The sequence below is a fragment of the Schistocerca gregaria genome, chromosome 3 (assembly GCF_023897955.1).
Source record: "Schistocerca gregaria isolate iqSchGreg1 chromosome 3, iqSchGreg1.2, whole genome shotgun sequence".
Taxonomy (NCBI): domain Eukaryota; kingdom Metazoa; phylum Arthropoda; class Insecta; order Orthoptera; family Acrididae; genus Schistocerca; species Schistocerca gregaria.
The window spans coordinates 933,466,961-933,484,651 of NC_064922.1; the positions used below are offsets into that span (position 1 = coordinate 933,466,961).

At 43.2% G+C, this 17,691-nt stretch overlaps 1 protein-coding gene across 1 annotated transcript in view; it reads right to left on the bottom strand.

Moving 5' to 3' along the window:
* The window catches only part of LOC126355711 (uncharacterized), a 55,600-nt gene that overhangs the window by 36,960 nt on the left and 949 nt on the right, over nucleotides 1–17,691 (bottom strand). Inside the window, exon 2 of the mRNA XM_050006078.1 lies at nucleotides 15,662–15,948. Coding sequence (XP_049862035.1) covers nucleotides 15,662–15,948 — 287 coding nt within the window. The remainder of the gene's footprint in view (nucleotides 1–15,661; nucleotides 15,949–17,691) is intronic.

Below are 17,691 nucleotides of genomic sequence, written 5' to 3' on the forward strand. Positions count from 1 at the left end.
TATAACTCTGAAGTGAACTTCCCGAGAGGTAAATCTTCTGATACGTTTATTTTGTGGAGGAAAAATCTATTTCCAGAATAAAAACTTCTAGCTCAAATAACATGAGTGTAGTCTACATTTTAGATAGACACGCTGTTAATGAATGAGATTTTCACTCTGCAGCGGAGTGTGCGCTGATATGAAACTTCCTGGCAGATTAAAACTGTGTGCCCGACCGAGACTCGAACTCGGGACCTTTGCCTTTCGCGGGCAAGTGCTCTACCAACTGAGCTACCGAAGCACGACTCACGCTCGGTATTCACAGCTTTAGTTCTGCCAGTATCCGTCTCCTAACCTTCCAAACTTTACAGAAGCTCTTCACAAAGAACCTTGTAGTGAAGTAAACGTGAGAACTAAGGTTATTAATTATATATCAAAATGTTCAGGAAGAAACATTCCTGCAGATCTACAGTTTTCATTCGACTCAGAGACCACGTTGTGTAGTTGGAACCATGTGGACTTCGCGATAGATGTATTTTTGCAGGAAATCACAGGCAAGTTACGTTAAATATCTATGTTCCATTATCGATAACGGTCTTTGAAACATTGTAACATCCAATTAAAGATTCGACCTATGATGCCGACAAAGTAACCAAACTTCTTAATTGTTGCCACTATCAATGATTTATTTGCAATTTAAACAAACATTTTTTCGAATACGTCTCATAAGCGATTAGTGCAAAGATTACAAGAGTAGTAATGCTTTGGTGTGCAAACCTTGATGATATTGATAATAAGTAGGATACATAATAAGTTGTGGATGTTATTTTACATTCAAATTAAAACTGCATTTAATGGAAGAAACAAGAGATGGGAATTTGGATTAGATATGATGTGTCAGTTCTTCCCTTTATATCTGCATTGCTACATCTGTTACAAATGTTGTCTTGATTGTGGTAATAAATAATTAATAATGTACTGATTAATGAGGTTGTAACGTGTTTCCGAACTTATGCTAACAGTGCAGATGGCGAATTGATTTAATATATCATAGTCAGCTGCATCATATTCGGCGGCTCGGTAAAAGTTCGAGCCAGGCTCACCTGATACAGCGAAAGCGAAGATACGTCACATCTTCAGACAGTGTTACATCCTGTGAAACGGTATAACAACCGAGTACTTGTTTTCCAGACTGTTTCGATTTAGTGTTGGAGAATCATAGCTTACTTTTGCTAAATTTGTATTTGTATCTCGTTTTCACGTCCTGTGTGCGGTACAGCATCCGAGTCAGCGTCTGTGTTTGTCTCTGTATTGTTTACTATGTACTGCTGGTCTGTCAGATGTTGAGCCTGTCTTACTCTACTACATGGTCTCTCCTTCAGTGCCGTGATACTTCGTCTGCGATTTTGTTTATAGAGTTCCAGTCATCTTGTCAGCGTATCAACTGACCCATGTCTTGGTTCCCTAAACTCGGTTCCATATGTCCTAGGACACCGCAGACCAGTACTGTGTATTCAGCTGTGCCATTCACACCAGAGGCACAAGTGTGAGCCTGTCTGAGGCCAAACCTATAGAGATGCACAGGATACGGGCCGTGACCAGTGAGAAAGTTCACCGTGCCGCGTGTTTGGTTTATGTACTTCAAATTCATCTGCTCTCGTATAGTGGGGAAGAAAGACTATGCCCGTCTTCCCTTATTAGCTGTGTCCCATTCTGTCAGCCCTATATCAGTTCTCCTCTTCTTTAATTTCCCTTTGTCATTTACGTCTTGGCAGTTGTTTCTTTTATTTTGTCGCGTCTTCCTCTCTTCAGACAGTAAGCTGTGACAAATTGTAATACCTGTAGGGAAGATTCCCAGTACCATTCACAGTGCCTCAGTCGAGTTTGTGCCGAAAGCCCCCGAGATTCTGAGTGTACAACAAGCTGAGGGATTGTAATGTTAATTATTGCAGTAATTATTGATTAAAACATATGAAATTCTACGAAGTAGGCTTTCACGGCCGGTATTTACTTCAGTTAAAACTTCCGAGTCACGGGATCGTGGGAAAGCAAGTCCTTCTGAGGCTATTCATTTTTTGATGAAAGTTCGTGGTATCTGCGAGGAATTTAAAGTTGCTAGAGATATTATCATCGTTAATATCCAAAAGGAAACAGATGTGACAGAAAAAAATTTAGTGTGGGTCAATGTTAATGACGCTTCATAAATCATTCCATTTACTGGGAAGCTCAGTAGGTATATATACGGCATCTTGGTGTCCACGCAGAAGCTATTGCACACACGCAACGTCTTCTTCCAGGCCGTCGGTAGGGCAACGGCATGGTTGCGCAACTAGAACGGTCGCTAGTTAGACGTCTTTTCATGTTGGTTTTTACACCATTCTATAAAATCATCACTAAAAAGCGATATCAGAAACGTCGTTTTTTTGAGGTCGACTATTGTGAGCCCTCGAGGTATAGACGTCAATGATGAAATTGGAATCAGCATCGCACTCCCTACTCAATAAATTTTAACAAGTACTCGGCTATTTATCCGCTAGTGGGACTTCCTAGGTCCCATTACTTTCGGTTCTTAAATTCGTTCCGTCACATGCCCTGTATTACTATGCCCATACTCCTAGCTGGCAGAGGCGGTATTTAGGATAATGTAGTTACGACAGTGTATATAAGATGCAAATGATTAGAAACATAATTAACATTTAATCGCACTACAAAATAATAACAGGGGCCTTTTATATAAAATGGGAGAAACACTGAAGAACAATTCTTGAAGTGTATTCAATGAACTGTGGATGAAGCCCTACCAACAGGCATAACACGCATTGATCAAAAATGATAGTGCTTTGAGAATGGCTAGTTTCTAGCTGAAATCTAGATCTGCCAATAAAATTTAGAAAGGACGACTGATAGCTAAAATCTATTATTTACAAGTCAATATAACAGTCGCTGCGTGCTACAGCCTTCTGAATGGAAGGTAACCTGATGAATTCTTGAAGTGTTTCAGTTTGTCTTGCGCTGTGTGGTGGTTTGTTACACTTCACCTCATGCACCAAACACTTAAATAAGTTGCCACCAGAACGCTCATTTTATATACAATGAACGTTACTTACTGAATATTCGATCGCCGTTAGGTATTACTAATGGGGACCCAGCTAGTCTGTGCCCTGAATCCTGTGCCTTTTTCTTCTACCGTGACCCAGACTTCGCCACCTTACAGGCTGCAGATCAAGCTGCTGAAAATTAACATCTCGTTCTCGTTCACTCCACCACATAAATAGAGATTCAGTTCATCTCCTTACATTATTTTCAAAATTACAACTCAATACATGACAAATGAGGACAGCTACCAACACTTATACTGCCTGTCTGTACTACGTATATAACAGATCTGATACTCAACTTGATAATTAAGAATTACAACATATCTGAAACTTCACGTTCTTAGATTTCTTGGCGCTCTTTCTACCGCATTGCCCGCTCCATGGAACTCCTATCTCCCCCTCAGCAGGTAGGTTCGTCTCATTGCTACCCACTTCCGTATAGCCACTACATCGTTAGCTCAGTTATTAGCACCTGCAATTTAAAACACCACCAAGTGCTCACCACTTATCGACTACTCTCAGTCAGGAACATCTTCTCTCTGACATAGGTATTTAATGAGGTGATACCTCTAATTCAAGGAATGAGATGTATCACTACAGTCTTCACTTCGAAGTTTTGGGTCTAACGTTGGGAATGATAGAAAAGTGAAGTACCGAATGGAGGAAGCGAAATGAAACTTTACGTGATACGAGGGTGTGTGATATTATTTCAGTGATTACAAAGTCGAGTCATATTTACTAAGAACTTGGCACTATGAATCCACATTTCTGAAAGTGGTATGCTATAGGGCTTAAGTTATTGACCTTTGGAGCAATCAGAACTTTGACGCGGTCACGGGTCAAAGCCAGCCTGGCGATTCTTATTTAGACTGGTTTGATAACGTGTGTTGCGGAAGACTACTCCGAGTCCACCGATAAATGTTTTCGAGTAAATCTACGGAGCAGGGAGCTATCCATTCCTTCGCATTTTTGATGCAGAAAGGTGGAATACAAGACCTAAACTTCGTAAGAGCTCTACAGGTGATATCAATCTGTTAAATATACCTTTTAATGTAGAAGAAAAGGAGCGAAATAATAACAAAGATAACTTTATAGGACAGGAGACGTCGATCGTGCGTGGCACAGATGGATATGAAATTCCGTGAATAAATAACAGCACGCCGACTAAGAAAGAAAAAGAACATAAAGGAAAAGATCGTATGACAGCCACGGAATGTGTCGCGACATGATACTTGCGGACTGGATGCCCTAAAGTGGCAAGAACGAATACAAAAAAAAGAATTTCTGGTTCCCGAACCGCTACTGGAATTTCGCAAGTGCATTCCATTTTCTCGTTTTGTCTGCTGATATTCCAGCCGTCGCCCCTGTTGGAATACAAGTTGTTTCATTTGCGTTGCCAGAAGGGAACAGATACAAGCCTGTGCGCGAAAAGTTGAAGCTTCTAATGGAACTCGTCAGAGATACATTTCGTCTGTAATTGACTTCTCGATTCAGTCAAGTAGAAATACTATGCGATCCTCTGAAATTCTTTAAAGACTGCAGAGTTTTGGTTTTTATTTATCTTCAGATAAACAGTAAACGATTACATTTACTTTCTGTTCATTTATGAAAACGTGTAATGCGAAGTTATTTCAGACTGAGAATTGAAATATTGAGGGCTTGTGCCTACACAAATTTTTAAAAAGCTTACACGGACCATAGATAACATTTAAAGGCAAATAAGGACAACGGTAGATAACATCTCTGGTAAGCTGTATACACTTTGTAAAGATATAGCATCACAGTAAAGAACTGCCAAAACTGAACTGTCAAAATATCTTACAAAAACATATTTTTACCTTTCGATAACTACAAGAACTGTTGTACTTACCGCAACATGACAAACAAAATTTACTGTAAATGCAATATGGTCGTCGCTTCCAACTATACTAAAGTACCAGCATAAACGTAAACGTAAAATAGCCACAATTTGTGTACAGATAATCTTACTAATGTTATTTCACAAGTCACTTGACAATGGCAATAAGCTGAAACAGGCCTGTCACATAAAATATTAAAAAACATGTTACCTTATTGCAGCTGGTTTGGAGCATTCATGTTCGTAAGTTTTCTTTTATTTGCCTATTTAATTTAATAATTTCATTCTACATATCTAGAAACTAAGTCTTTTTTCAATTTTTATTTGATTGCATGTTTACTATAGGAAATAATAGGAATAAAAAGCTGAAAATCGGTTATTTTAGGAACCAATTATTTAGAGCGGTTTTAACAGTCCGGTTAAACTATCGTTGAAAAAAAAAGACTACACAATAAACGAAAGCGGATTGTTTCACCGATAACCACCATCTCTGCAACCAAACGGCATTCATTCTTGCGGTGGGCAACGATCGTAACTTTTAGGCTCATCAGCGAACATTCGTCAATCAGTTTCGAAGTTGCCTCTGAGGTCCACATGGCTACACAAATAGTTATAAATGTCAAGAAAGCTTAGATATATGAAAGATCCTTCTCGGTGCACTTGAACTCGTAAGTACAAATTATCTATCTTACCAAAGAAGGTGATGTCCAATGCTCAGTCCGACAATCCGGTGTCCAGGCCACGTGCTAAATGTCTAAAGAAGTAAGTACTAACATGCAAACTTTATCCTCCACAAAAGTTGAATGAAGCTTACCACTTGAATGACAAGAAGCCTTATGGTCAGCAAACGTCGAAGCACTTGGATTTGTCCCTCTTTTAGATTAAGTGGCTCTGATCATTGGTAAATTAACAGGAATGTAATGCACGGTTGTTCGATTTTATAAATTATAGAAAATTCCACATAATCATAATTACATTGCTTTAAGACAGAGTGAAAACATCAAAATATACAAACTGAATTATCTTTTTTGCCGATACTTGCTAGTCCATAGTACAATGATAAAAGAGAGAAAGGAGAAATAGACTCCTTTCAGGATTTTTCACGTAGTGGTATAATTGGAAATCTTGAAGTACACGCTCTTACTTGTTCCACGCTGATATTTTGTTTTTGACGTAAGCTGCAGTCTTGATGGCGACTTACTACAGTGTACGCACAGGAACTGTGACGTTCAACAATTTAAAGACTGGTATTTTGACCCCACAGACAACCGCAGTTTATGATGATTAGACGAAAGAAGACAAAAATAAAAATCCAAATCGCAGTAAGACATATTTGGTACCATACTTGTTAATTATGAAATGGAAAATTTGGTCTGGGTACTTGAAACTTGAACGTTGACATTCTAACTTAGCCGCATTACAGCCGATAATCGAACCCTCTAGGGGTCCAGCCGGCAGGTTATACGAGTTCTTAAACATGCTGCTGATGCATACAAACAAGAATCCACGGAATTTCAGTACACGAATTCAGTGCATTTATATGACCAACGGTCACTAATAAATTCGTGTCCTGCCAAGTACTATGCAATAAGCACAGCAGCGCTGACCTTAAGTATGCCATTCCGCTAAAAAAACTAACCTATGTAGCGTTTCTTACATGACAGGTATTTTATTTTCATTATTCCTGCGACTTTCACAGGGCACCGGAACAGGTAAAACTGTGTATAAAAGGCAAGCTATCTGTATGTGAAACAACTCTTTCGGTAATATAAAAACCAGTGTTATGACGTTTCGCCAGCATGTTCTAATATGATAACCACTCCGTTGGACTTTAACACAGAGATTTTTTTTTTCATTGCTGTACGAAGGAAACACTTAAGATACTCCTTATTCTGAAGCAATTTACAGTTTCATGGGTAGTTATGATAACGCTAAGCTTAAAAGTACTCTTCTCCTTTTATTACGATTTAGAATTTCCGTTGTTCGCCTAATACACTTAAGTCACATACCAGAACGATTCCTTCACCGAGCCACCCGCCCCCTGCACCTTTTTTTTCTGCTCCATCCTAGAACAAACTGTCTCTGAGAGACCTCGCCATCGATAACACTCTGCACTCTAACCTACTCTACACCTCAGAATTAAAAAACTGGAAACCCCTGTTGCTACCTAGCTGCTTTCAGATTCTTAGATCCAGCCACTGGATTGTGAGGATTCATTGCTAACAACTCAATAAATCATTTTCAAGTGACTGTTGGTAACTGACATTGATAATTACGCTACCAACCGAGTGGGAACACAGTTCAGTGACAACAGGGAAAAGGACACTCAAATATCACTCTCAGATTTTCACAGATTTCAACGAAGATTATTGGTGTCGAATCACTTTAACCAATCACATTCCTTTTTAGGGATCCTTTTTCACCATAGCACAGCTTCAGCTTTGGAGTCATTTTTAAGTGTATGGTACAACGCGCCAAGACTAAATTTGTTCGTTTAACGGTTTATGCCATGCGCTTGAAAGAGACTATGCACCCGAACCTGTGCGACACAGAAAATAAAAAATAAAGTGAAGATAATGGGGAAACCACGAACAATATGACTAACTGTAAAAGAAAAACAACCGTAATATTTAAAACGTTAAGAATTCTGTGTAGAGCGGTTGTATGATAAGCGTTCCACAAGTCGAACTGCTGTAGGACATATTGTTATACGTACGTCAGCGTCAGAGCGTTCATTTTTTGGTTGTTCATTGTGTCTAAAATCAGAATTTCAAATAAAGAAACAGTTATCGGAATGCAAGTTTTTACTAGAAGAAGCTCAGAGTTGGGACATTTATGGAAGTTTTAAATTGCCTGATGAGGTTATAAATATTCAACCACCGTTGAAGAAACAAAACTAGAACACGGATCTTATGATGAATAGTACTGTAGGTAATGCACTCTTCTGATAAAATTTTGATGCTGGGATGACTATTTCTCAAGTAACTGGAAAAAAATTGATTCCACGGCTACAAGCGGCAAGCGAAAGCTCGCTACTAGAGGCAAATTACAGGTAAATTAAACTGTGCACCTCAGGAAAAATCTGTTGATGGCTCAGAAGTGAATTCCATCTTCTGAAAACCAGTCTACGGATTAACAACGTAAAAAGAATCAACATGCCATCTTTCAGCCTTACGTACTACAATTTTCTTTTTATGAACGAGTAACTGATGGCATATGTTAGCCGAGATCTCAAGATAACGCACAGTCTAGTCTTGAAACCTGTGTATTATACCTCCTACCCGCGTTCCATATATCAGTAGTTTGCAAGGGAACTTGTTTCGTCGGAATCTGTGGGGAATTATTGTTCCACTTTGCGATGTTGTGCAACACGGCGCACACGAGCGCAATTGTATCGGCCGTTATAAGTATCGATTAGCGAGGGAGTTATTGCGCCGTTACGACCCGCATCTATTCTCATCCCAGACCACCAGAGACCACTTCCGCTCAACACCAGTTGCTTGCTTGTACTCAGAGTAGATTATCTGATTGCAAAACATAGTGTCACGCTGCATTAACTAGATTCTCCTTTGCACTATTGACAGACACACAGAAGAAATGGTAAACATCGATAAGTGTTGTAGCAATTACAGTAGCAATTCATTACAGAGCGAGAGAGAGAAGTTGTTGAGTTCTGCACTAGCAGTACAGAAATTGTATTAGCTACACGACTTGAGCTTAGCTTGGTACAACATACATTTAGAATTACAAATGAAGCAGCCATCAAATCGAAGATAGTACATGTGTAGTCTTCCGTAAACACGCTTCTACCGGACTAGCATTTATTGGAAATCGTCACGGAGTCCTGAGTATAGAAGGACTTCAGCATGGAAACCAAACCACCGTTTTTTTGTTTAAACAAACTATTCCCTGAGATAAAAGTCATACATCACTGGAAAAAAATCACACCTACATTATTGGCCTCAATAGAGGGTTTTGTTAGTTTGGCCCATTGAAGACGTGTAACGTTATGTGCTGGAGCATGCAATGACCGATCGTGAGTTATACTACTAAAAATGTGTACTGCACGGGTGGGCAACCTGCAACCCGCGGGCCGGATGTTGTACGCGATTGGTTTCGATTCGATTCGACACGGAGAAGCAATCTGCGAAGTCACTCCTAATTGTCTGGCGACTGGGATAGCCTATCTCACTGCCGCATTTTGTTTTTCTGCTCTCTCTCGTATTAACATTAGCAAATAATTCTTATCCTTAGCGGACGCATTACAACACTGCAACTTTTGTCGAAATAGTCATCTCTCGGATTTGCAGCTCTTGTATTTTTCCCCTGTTTGCAAAAAATGGCTTTGAGCACTATGGGACTTAACTGCTGTGGTCATCAGTCCCCTAGAACTTAGAACTACTTAAACCTAACTAACCTAAGGACATCACACACATCCGTGCCCGAGGCAGGATTCGAACCTGCGACCGTAGTGGTCGCGCGGTTCCAGACTGTAGTGCCTAGAACCGCTCGGCCACCCTCGGCCGGCTCCTGTTTGCAGTTAAGATGATTAAATATAGGTTCGGACTCTTATGCATACCACTGTTTCTTATTGTTACCTAAACATGTTTCGGCAGCTCCCTCCCATCATCAGTGAACTCAACAACTTGATTTTACATCATACGGTTTTGCAGGCCCATCTGCATGGTGTCCTGCAATGATAGGCTTGCCTTATTTTGTTGCGATTGAGCCTTTTTCTTCCGCATTCCGACGACACTGCACATGCACATTACATGTACTTTGCGTAATGACGGCTTCCGTGTTTTTTTAGGACACACAACAGCGTCGTGTACACCGCGTTTTGCGAAGTGAAAAGGTGTCTGCAAGTCCGAAATTCCGCGAAGTGCATCTAATATGTGTGCACAGTGTCCTTGGAATGTGAAAGAAGAACGATCAATCAGAACAAAACATGGCAAGCTGTCAGTGCTGGACACCATACATATGATCCTCCAAAGTATATAACGTAGAATCAAGTTGTTCAATAAACAGAACCCACTGATGATAGCACAGAGCTGCTGAAACACGTTTGGGTAACAAGAAAAAACAGTATTTTGCATAAAAGGCGGGAACTGTATCTGATAATTTTATCGAAATAACCAGCAACCAGGAGCATAAAGGATATTTTATTTCCTTAACCAGTTTCAAGCACTTCTTTTATTGGTCATAACGTACAGAAGAAGGGCAATAAGTGCCTGAAAACCGTTAAGGAAATAAAAATTCCTTTATGCCACCGATTCCTGACGATTTCCACAAACACAACTACAGTTGCTGAAGGTAGATAAAATACTGAACACTGCAACTGTTGAAAGTACTTTACAATAATTAATTTTATAGGCATTTATTTTCCCACCATGACGTTTCAATATGCCTGGAAACCTATCTTCAGATGCTTACATTTATTTACGTGTCGTGATCATTATTTCTTTACTAACAGTGGTGGAAAATTTTGCAACGGAAATTTTTAGTATAGCTACTGTAAAACATTGTAAGTAAAGGTACAATGTTCACTATGCTTAAGTAAATGTAAGCCTAAACGTCTAAAAATGGGGCGAAGATAAAATATATGTACGCTCGAAACCGCAATTTTTGAGGCATAATTTATTGGCGTGGGGTGACTGGAAAGGGGTGCCATTCCTGTCGGTGGTTTACCCCATAAACTAGAGCTCCTACGTCATGGACTGAATCGTCAGCCCTGTTTTCCCCAACTATGAGGAATCGGCAATGTTTACCATGTGGGTGCTTAGCCTGTTCGGTATTCTCTCCTTTTCATGCAGAAACTGAGCGGGATGTTTACCAAGTATCAAGATGCAATGTTGATATGCGACAACAGTGGGATTATTGAAAATATAATCCTGGTGATTAAGTACCTAGTATACCCTGCTCATAGCGTGAATCCAACCACAGCAAAAATTGAAAGGCCGATTACTATGAAGCCCGTAGAATTGCACCATTCGTGAAATCAACCGTAGAACGATGTTCGTATAGGCCTGTTCCCCAGAACAAACATTTTATGTTACTTTTTTCTTCATTAGATAGTTTGTGGTGTGGTACCACTTTTGTCTTTTAACAAGCATTTTCTGAGATTTTTCGAACTTGCACAGAGTTTTCGCCGCCATTACTCTATTGTGAAATTAGAATCAGACATTGTGCACGAGAAATGTCCTGAAAAATTACTAATAAAGAACAGATACTAAATGCATCATACACACATAGTTATGACCTATTCCAACAATTTCTCGTCTTCGTGATCAACAATTTCGTCGAGTACATTCTGTGGCTTGATTTTCGGACAGGACTGCCAATACACTTCCGATTATGAAATATTACTCCTGTGTACATGATGTAGACACTAAATTATGTTCTCGAATCTAGTCAACAACTGAGCTGCACGGAGCAATAAAGTTATCCTTTATGTTTCTGGCGCTTGTGGGCATGAATATTAGTCAGATCAATGAAACAGTTTCTCACGAATGTTCATACATACAGTGTGAGGCTACAGGTACGGATAAAACTGATTCACCATAAGATCGACAGATTACGGGAGAACGACGGCGTGCTTTAGGCCTGTGAGCTTTAGGCCCTTACAGTTCTCAGCGCCACAGTTGTAACTACACTACTAGCCATTAAAATTTCTACACCACGAAGATGACGTGCTACAGACGCGAGATTTAATCGACAGGAAGAAGATGCTGTGATATGAAAATGATTAGCTTTTCAGAGCATTCACACAAGGTTGGCACCGGTAGCGACACCTACAACGTGCTGACATGAAGAAAGTTTCCAACCGATTTCTCATACACAAATAGCAGTTGAACGGCGTTGCCTCGTCAAACGTTGTTGTGATGCCTCGTGTAAGGAGGAGAAAGGCGAAGCATCACGTTTCCGACTTTGATAAAGATCGGATTGTATCCTATCGCGATTGCGGATTATCGTATCGCGACACTGCTGCTAGCGTTGGTCGAGATCCAATGACTGTTGCCAGAATATGGAATCGGTGGGTTCAGGAGGGTAATACGGAACTTCGTGCTGGGTCCTAACGGCATCGTATCACTAGCAGTCGTGATGACAGGCATCTTATCCGCATGGCTGTAACGGATCGTGCAGCCACGTCTCGATCCCTGAGTCAACAGATGGGGACAATTGCAAGACAACAACCATCTACACGAACAGGTCGAGGACGTTTGCAGCAACATGGACTATCAGCTCGGAGACCATGGCTGCGGTTACCCTTGGCGCTGCATCACAGACAGGAGCGCCTGCGATGTTGTATTCAACGGCGAACCTGGGAACACCAATGGCAAAACGTCATTTTTTCGGATGAATCCAGGTTCTGTTTACAAAATCATGATGGTTGCATCCTTGTTTGGCGACATCGCGGTGAAAGCACATTGGCAGCGTGTACTCGTCATCGCCATACTGGCGTATCACCCGGCGTGATGGTACGTGGTACCATTGGTTACACGTCTCGGTCACCTCTTGTTCCCAAAGACAGCACTTTGAACAGTGGACGTTACATTTCAGATGTGTTACGACCCGTGACTCTACCCTTCATTCGATTCCTGGGAAACCCTACATTTCAGCAGGATAATGCACGACTGCATGTTGCAGGTCCTGCATGGGCCTTTCTGGATACAGAAAATGTTCGACTGATGCCCTGGCCAGCACATTCTACAGATCTTTGACCAACTGAAAACGTCTGGTCAATGGTGTCCGAGCAACTGGCTCGTCACAACAGGCCAGTCACTACTCTCGATGGACTGTGGTATCGTGTTGAAGCTGCATGGGCAGCTGTACCTGTACACGTCATCCAAGGTCTGTTTGAGTCAGTGCCCAGGCGTGTCGAGGCCGTTATTACGGCCAGAGGTGGTTGTTCTGGGTACTGATTTCTCAGGTTGTATGCACCGAAATTGCGTGAAAATGTAATCACAGGTCAGTTCCACTATAATATATTTGTGCTATGAATAACGGTATATCATCTGCATTTCTTCTCGATGTTTGCAATTTTAATGGCCATTAGTGTATAAAGAAAATAGTTTCCATGTTTTGAAGTGAAATATACAGGACGTGGACATGTAGCTCTATGAGTGGCAGGAGAAGGTATCTGCACGTTATGTCATCTACAGTGATAAGTCAAAACGTTATGGCCACTGGCCACTGCGAGGCTGGATGCCGCCTGGTGGAGTTGAAGGCACGTGACACGGTAACAAACGTATGTAAACAGAGCAGACACGGACGGGAATCACCCTAGCGAAGATACGGGCTGCAAATGGGGAAATCTATTGAGATAAGCGAGTTCGACAAATGGCAGATTATTATTATATAGAGCCTGCGAAGGAGTATCTCGAAAACGGCGAAGCTAGTCGAATGTTCACGTGCTACTGTCGTGAGCATCTACTGAAAGAGGTAGAGAGACTACCACTAAGCGTTAAGTGGTTGGACGTCCACGACTCTTCACGGAACGAGGGTTCGGAAGCCTGTCCGCTCTGTAAAGTAGGATAGATGATGATCTCTGGCATCTCTGTCCAAAGAGAATAATGTTGGTGCACGCACAAGTGTTTCGGAGGAGACCGTTGATGGTACATTGTTGAACATGAGGCTCGACAGCAGACCACCTCTATGTGTTCACAAGTTTTCCTAACAAAATCGTCAATTACGACTGCAATGGACGTGGGATCATCGGGATTCGACCGTCGATCAGTGGAAGAGTGCCACATTTTCGCTACACTAGGTCTCTGGTCGTCTCCTCCCCCCTCTGCCCCCCTCCTCGAGACAACACCACCGTCGGGAACAGCGGCTCGAGACGCGCAGCACGCCACGGACGCTGGCTGGTGGGCACAATATTATGCTATGGCAGACATTCTGCTGCGCTTGCTTGGCACCTGTGGTAGTAATCGAAGTAACGCTGACAGCTGTGAACCAGCTGCATCCGTTCAGGCTTGATGATGTCTCGCTTATAGCTATGTCATATTTCAGCAGTATAAATGTCTGTGTCTTGGAGACAGAACCGTGCTGCCGTGGTTTGAGGAGCATTGTAATGAACTCAGAGTGGTGTCTCGACGGCCAAATTCACCTTATTCAAACCTATGGAACGTAAATTGCTGCAGATTTCAATACTGGGCCATCAACAAGTGTCGGTATAGGTTTACGGAGCTGAATCATGTACCCTTGATGACTTCGCGGCACAAAGCTTAACTTCTGGCGTTTACGCCTCGCCGGCATGGCACTGTAAACAACTGGAAACATGTTGCGTGGTTGGACGAGTGTCGGTTCAAATTGTATCGAGGAAATGGACGTGTACAGGCATGGAGACAATCTCGTGAACCCACGGACCATGGATGTCAACAGGGAACTTTTCAAGCTGGTGGAGGCTCTGTAATGGTGTGGGTTCAAAATGGTTCAAATGGCTCTGAGCACTATGGGTCTTAACACCTGAGGTCATCAGTCCCCTAGAACGTAGAACTAGTTAAAGCTAACTAACCTAAGGACATCACACATATCCATGCCCGAGGCAGGTTTCAGAACCGCACGGCCACACCGGCCGGCAATGGTGTGGGGTGTGTCAAGTTGGAGTGATATGGGACCTCTGATACGTCTAGATACGAATCTGATGGCGGAGACGCACGTAAGCAAGCTGTCTGATCGCCTGCAGCCATTCACGTCCATTGTGCATTCCGGCGGACTTGGGCAATTCCATTAGGACAATGCGACACCCCACGCGTCCAGAACGGCTACAGAGCGGCTGCGAGTTTAAAGACTTTCGCTAGCCACGAAAATCCCCAGACATGAACATTACTGAGCATATCTGGGATGCCTTGCAACGTGCTGTTCAGAAGAGACCTCCACCCCGTCGTACTGTTACGGATCTATGGAGAGCCATTGAGGTGACTGGCGCTTTGTTTCTGGATTGAAAAATGTCATCCACGTCTCATCCATTGTCACAACCGACGAAAAGAAAGTCCCATTCATGCTGTCGTTGCGCATCAACATTGCTTGGCAACATGCCACACGGGCAGCCATGTGGTCGTCCGTCAGCAGTCGTGACTGACACCATGAGTACTGCTGACGTAGTGCTGGAGGGAACTGGCCCCTCCAGCACTACGTCAGACTAAATTAAAAGGAAGGTCAGCGTTGGCCGTAATATTGATGTATTATTGGTAGCAAAATCGATTTTCAATCACATAGCGATCATCTTCAGTGCTGTGGTGCTCAAATGAAACTCAGACACTGGTATCAAGTTATCAATAACCAAAACTGAGAAGCGATTGTGATCTCTTCACAGTTTTAGTTACTGATAACTTGATACCAGTGTCTGAGTTTCATTTGAGCACCACAGCACTGAAGATGATCGCTATGTGATTGAAAATCGATTTTACTATCAATAATACATCAATATTACGGCCAACGCTGACCTTCCTTTTACTTTTAACATGTATGGTCGTTGTGCACACAGCACTGCACGGAGTCGTCAGTCAACTGCGTCAGACGTTAGTGGAGTCCGTGCCACATCGTGTTGCGGCACTTTTGAGTCCTCGCGGGGTCCCTGCACGATATCAGACAGGTGTTCCAGTTTCTTTGGCCCTTCTTTGGACCAGTGGATTCGTACTCGATACTTCCTGGGGACAAATCCCACCCGGTGCAGCCCAAAGGGCACCAGAGGAGAGCGGGTGAGAAAGAGTGGGCAACGCACCGCGGCTTCTGACGGCGGGTGGCAGCTGGGCGACGCGCGTCCGGCCGGAGTTGACCTGCGGTGGGCGGCGTCGCCCCCGGCGCTGCGGCGGCCGCCGCTGTCCCGTGGTGTGGTGTGGCGTGCCGACCCGGCGGCCGGCCAGAGCGGGGCGGGGCGATGACCAGAGCGGCCAACGCCCTGGCCGCAGCAGCTGACCTCGAGCCGGTAGCCGCCGGCGATCCGGCCACGCCTGTCCACCGTCGCCGCCGAAGCCGCAGACGCCGGCAGTTGCCGCACCGGCTCCCCTCCTTTTGGCCCACGCTAAACCCAGCCAGCCACCCGCCCTCAGCAGGTATCGTCACCCACCGGGAACGACCGCGCAGTGAGTTGTCTACTCAGCTGCTGAGTACTGCACCCTCACTAGTTTTTGCCGATGATACAAGTACGAGGTGCATTCAAGTTCAAAGACCTCCAACTTTTTTTCTAATTAACTACTCACCCGAAATCGATGAAACTGGCGTTACTTCTCGACGTAATCGCCCTGCAGACGTACACATTTTTCACAACGCTGACGCCATGATTCCATGGCACCGGCGAAGGCTTCTTTAGGAGTCTGTTTTGACCACTGGAAAATCGCTGAGGCAATAGCAGCACGGCTGGTGAATGTGCTGCCACGGAGAGTGTCTTTCATTGTTATAAAAAGCCAAAAGTCACTAGGAGCCAGGTCAGGTGAGTAGGGAGCATGAGGAATCACTTCAAAGTTGTTATCACGAAGAAACTGTTGCATAACGTTAGCTCGATGTGCGGGTGCGTTGTCTTGGTGAAACAGCACACGCGCAGCCCTTCCCGGACGTTTTTGTTGCAGTGGAGGAAGGAATTTGTTCTTCAAAACATTTTCGTAGGATGCACCTGTTACTGTAGTGCCCTTTGGAACGCAATGGGTAAGGAGTACGCCCTCGCTGTCCCAGAACATGGACACCATCATTTTTTCAGCACTGGCGGTTACCCGAAATTTTTTTGGTGGCGGTGAATCTATGTGCTTCCATTGAGATGACTGGCGCTTTCTTCCTGTATTGAAAAATGGCATCCACGTCTCATCCATTGCCACAACCGACGAAAAGAAAGTCCCATTCATGCTGTCGTTGCGCGTCAACATTGCTCGGCAACATGCCACACGGGCAGCCATGTGGTCGTCCGTCAGCATTCGTGGCACCCACGTGGATGACACTTTTCCCATTTTCAGGTCGTCATGCAGGATTGTGTGCACACAACCCACAGAAATGCCAACTCTGGAGGCGATCTGTTCAACAGTCATTCGGCGATACCCCAAAACAATTCTCCCCACTTTCTCGATCATGTCGTCAGACCGGCTTGTGCGAGCCCGAGGTTGTTTCGGTTTGTTGTCACACGATGTTCTGCCTTCATTAAACTGTCGCACCCACGAACGCACTTTCGACACATCCATAACTCCACATGTCTCCTTCAACTATCGATGAATTTCAATTGTTTTCACACCACGCAAATTCAGAAAACGAACGATTGCACGCTGTTCAAGTAAGGAAAACGTCGCCATTTTAAGTATTTAAAACAGTTCTCATTCTCGCCGCTGGCGGTAAAATTCCATCTGCCGTACGGTGCTGCCATCTCTGGGACGTATTGACAATGAGCGCTGCCTCATTTTAAAACAATGCGCATGTTTCTATCTCTTTCCAGTGCAGAGAAACAAAAACGGATGCCTCAGAACTTGAATGCACCTCGTATAGCTATCACACCCGACAGCCAAGAAGTAACTGGTGAAATTGTAAACGATGGTTTTCAGAAAATCGTTAAGTGGTTCTCTGCAAATGGGCTCTCATTAAACTTTGATAAAACACAGTATATACAGTTCCACACAGTAAATGGAATGACCCCATTAATAAATATAGACTTCGATCAGAAATCGGTACCTAAGGTAGAATATTCAAAATTTCTAGGTGTATGCATTGATGAGGGGTTGAACTGCAAAAAAACACACTGAGGATCTGCTGAAACGTTTGAGTTCACCTACATAT